Source organism: Triturus cristatus, chromosome 6, assembly GCF_964204655.1.
Source record: "Triturus cristatus chromosome 6, aTriCri1.1, whole genome shotgun sequence".
Classification (NCBI taxonomy): domain Eukaryota; kingdom Metazoa; phylum Chordata; class Amphibia; order Caudata; family Salamandridae; genus Triturus; species Triturus cristatus.
In genome coordinates, this window is record NC_140589.1 from 1,943,241,919 (window position 1) to 1,943,245,146 (window position 3,228).

General features: G+C 43.7%; 1 protein-coding gene across 1 annotated transcript; it reads left to right on the plus strand.

The window, feature by feature from the left end:
• The first annotated feature begins 1,271 nt into the window (after nt 1–1,271).
• LOC146822552 (olfactory receptor 2D3-like) lies at nt 1,272–2,213 on the plus strand. Its single transcript, XM_085610077.1, has one exon. It carries the CDS (start codon nt 1,272–1,274, stop codon nt 2,211–2,213), a length of 942 nt encoding a protein of 313 aa, XP_085466203.1.
• Nucleotides 2,214–3,228: the final 1,015 nt, after the last annotated feature.

Consider the following 3,228-nt stretch of genomic DNA (forward strand, 5'->3'; position numbering starts at 1 on the left):
ACTGGGAGGCACACCTTGTTCTTTCTCGCCTGTCAACATAAAGGATCAAAACATCTTTCTTGTCTCTTCAACTGGTACCTTCCAGGCAGGTTGCACCGATCCTGCGCCGGTAGCATCCTTCCCAGGTCCCGTACCGTCAGATTAGGTGGCCGTTCAATCTCCGGGACGGCTACCAGGCTTTGGAACACGTTGCCTGCCCACATCGCTACGCCCAACTCATTTGTTTCACTTAAAAAGTCCTTGAAAACCTGTACATTTTTATTCTGATTTATCTGGCATTCTAGATGTTCATGAGTTCTGCTTTGCAGCTTAGCACTTAGATACCCCCGGGTTAATGTGCTTTATAAATACTTATTTCATTAAATTTCACATGGAAATAATAAATGAAGGTAGAAACTGGAAGAGGCAGATGACCTTCACATGTGAATAACTGAGAGGGAGTCACAACACTGAGGTGCTCCTCAGGAAGTCAGTGGCGGTCTGACCAACAGGATGCTGGTGATGGTCTGATCGACAGTCAGTCCTTTGATCCCACCGCCATATTAAGTTGCTGGCTGTTGGACCTAGCGTGGTCGGAGGGAAGACCGTCACTTCCGACAGGGTTAAAGAGCCCATGGGGTGGTGGTCGGAATCCTAACCCCTCAATGGCTGCGGTGTCGAGGGAGACATCGCTGTTAGGATTAGGACGTCCTTTTCTGCCAGCCTTTTCATGTTGGAAACACCAAGATGAAAAGGCTGGCAAAAAAGATTTCAGGGGCCCCTAACAGGCCCCCCTTCTGTCGTGGACCACTAAGTGTCCCAGGAGGCACATGCAGTGCACGGCACGTGGGGCATGGAGGTGCCAACAGCGCTTTCCAACACTGCCGCTTGAGCTGCAGCTCCTTTGCTGGACCGCAGCACCAGCCGCAGCAGTTCCTAACATTTTCTGACTGCCACACCGGTGGTCATATCATAATTAGGCAGTCAAACCGATGGCCTGCTTCGCGGGTGGTCTTTCGACCGTCGTGATGGCAGGCGGAAGTCCAGCCGTCTGCCATCACAATGAGGCTCAAAGACACAGAGGATATTAAGAAACCAAATGTGTGCACAAATCCTACTTACTTTCCAATAACTTCTCCTCCCATTTGAAATTTTCAATAGCCAGCACATAGCAGCTGTTTAATGCATTTACTGTTAGATGTTTTCCTGCATTGCTCCATTTGTTTTCTTTGCTATACTTTATTTCCCATGGTTTTGTAGTGAATATCCATTTTTCTCTCTGCAGAACTCCCATGGGAAACACAAGTGAACTACAAGTGACCGAATTTATCCTCCTAGGATTTTCATATCAACCAGAAACCAAGATAGCAATATTTGTGGGACTCCTAGCAGTTTACCTGCTTGCCATCATCGCAAACAGTCTTTTCATCATAGTTACTCTCACCGATGTTCACCTTCACTCACCCATGTACTTCTTCCTTTGTAATCTGTCCTTTTTGGATCTCTGCTACTCATCGGTCAACACCCCCACGATCCTGGAAGGGCTCTTGGTTCAGGTTAGCACCATCAGCTTTTCCAGATGCGTCACTCAGATGTACCTCGGCCTCTCCCTGGCACAAACAGAATGTTTCCTCCTGGCGGTGATGGCCTGGGACCGCTACCTAGCCATCTGCAAACCCTTCCAGTATCAACAGATTATGAACCATCGAGTGTGTGCCAAAATCGCCATCATGACATGGGCTGGCGGGTTCACTTACTCTCTGGCATCTTTGGTCGTCCTTCCATCAACTCATTTCTGTGGACATAACATCATTGAGCACACATTCTGTGAGCCCGAAGCGATCTCCCAATTGGTCTGCATAGAAAGCAAGTTTTTAGCTCCCGCTTTGGCTCTTGTCAGCCTTGTGTCTCCTCTCTCCTTTATTCTTTTTACCTACTTTCGTATCATCATCACCATTGTGCGGATGCCAACAGTAGATAGAAGGCAGCGGGCATTTGCTACCTGTGGGTCTCATCTTCTGGTCGTTTCTCTCTTTTATGGAACAGCGATGGGCATGTATTTGTCACCCAAGTCAAGTGTCCATTCCAAGAAAGGAAAATCAATGTCTGTGTTCTACTGCCTGGTGGTCCCAGCACTGAATCCACTCATCTACACTCTACGCAACAAGGATGTGAAGGGGGCACTGAAGAAAGTTTACAAAAGGAACATTTCCTGCCAAACATTCAGGCAGTGATTATGTTTAGAGGTGGACACATCTGTCTTCAATCTGGAATCAAGTTCACTTGAACATGGAACATGCTCTCACTAGGTTATTTCCACTTTTCAGAAATAGATGAAAGAGTAAGAGAGTGTCTTGTGATGTAGGGAGAAAGTAATAAGCATGGGAGAAGTAAAGCACAACACATTTTCAAATATGAAACAAATACTTTTTCTTTTTTTTTTGAAATTTTTATTAGGCAACTTCATTACGTACAATATATACAAAACAAGATTTCAGTAAGAATAATATACAATACTGCAAATAATAGTCTGAGTTTTTGGTACCTCCCAATAAAAAAAAAAAAAAAATACATTTCAAGTAATCTGATCAACCACAGAAACAACCAGAAATAGTCTATACTAACTAAAACCTGTTTTTCCAAGAGGTAATTGGCATCCACATCAGAGCACCACGTTGTCTAGCCTTTTTGCCTTTAACTGCATAAATTGCCATTTCTTGGTTTGCTATACCCAAAAAGCGAGTTATCCAAACTTGGAAATTAGGAGGATCTATGTCTTTCCATCTGGTAGCCAATATTAGTCTATATACTGCCATACCCAGAAATAGGCACATCTCTTCGTCCTTAGTATGATTCAAAGTATTGTCATGCCCGATCACAAATAAAGTAGGAGACATCTGAACTTTGTGACAAAAAACCTCTTCCCAAAAATCTGATATTTTAGTTTTAAGCACTGTCAATTTACTGCACTCAGAAAACATATGTATCAAATGTGCCGGGCCCATCCCACACCGCGGGCATTTATCGTCTGTTCGTTTGCCCCATGTGAACAGTTTAACGGGTGTAAAATATAGATTATATACAGTCTTATAAAATTGTGCTTTAAGAATTGCTGTGAGCAAAATCTTATCAGCGAGGGAGAGAATCTTATCCAAATCTACATTTGGATTCTTCAATTTAGAAGCCCAGCATGTTTCTGTTCTTTCCATGTCATCTTGACATTGTTCCATCAGTAACCTATATATTATA

Excerpts from the sequence above, each read along its gene's own strand:
- LOC146822552 (XM_085610077.1), top strand. The coding sequence starts at position 1,272 with ATGGGAAACACAAGTGAACTACAAGTGACCGAATTTATCCTCCTAGGA.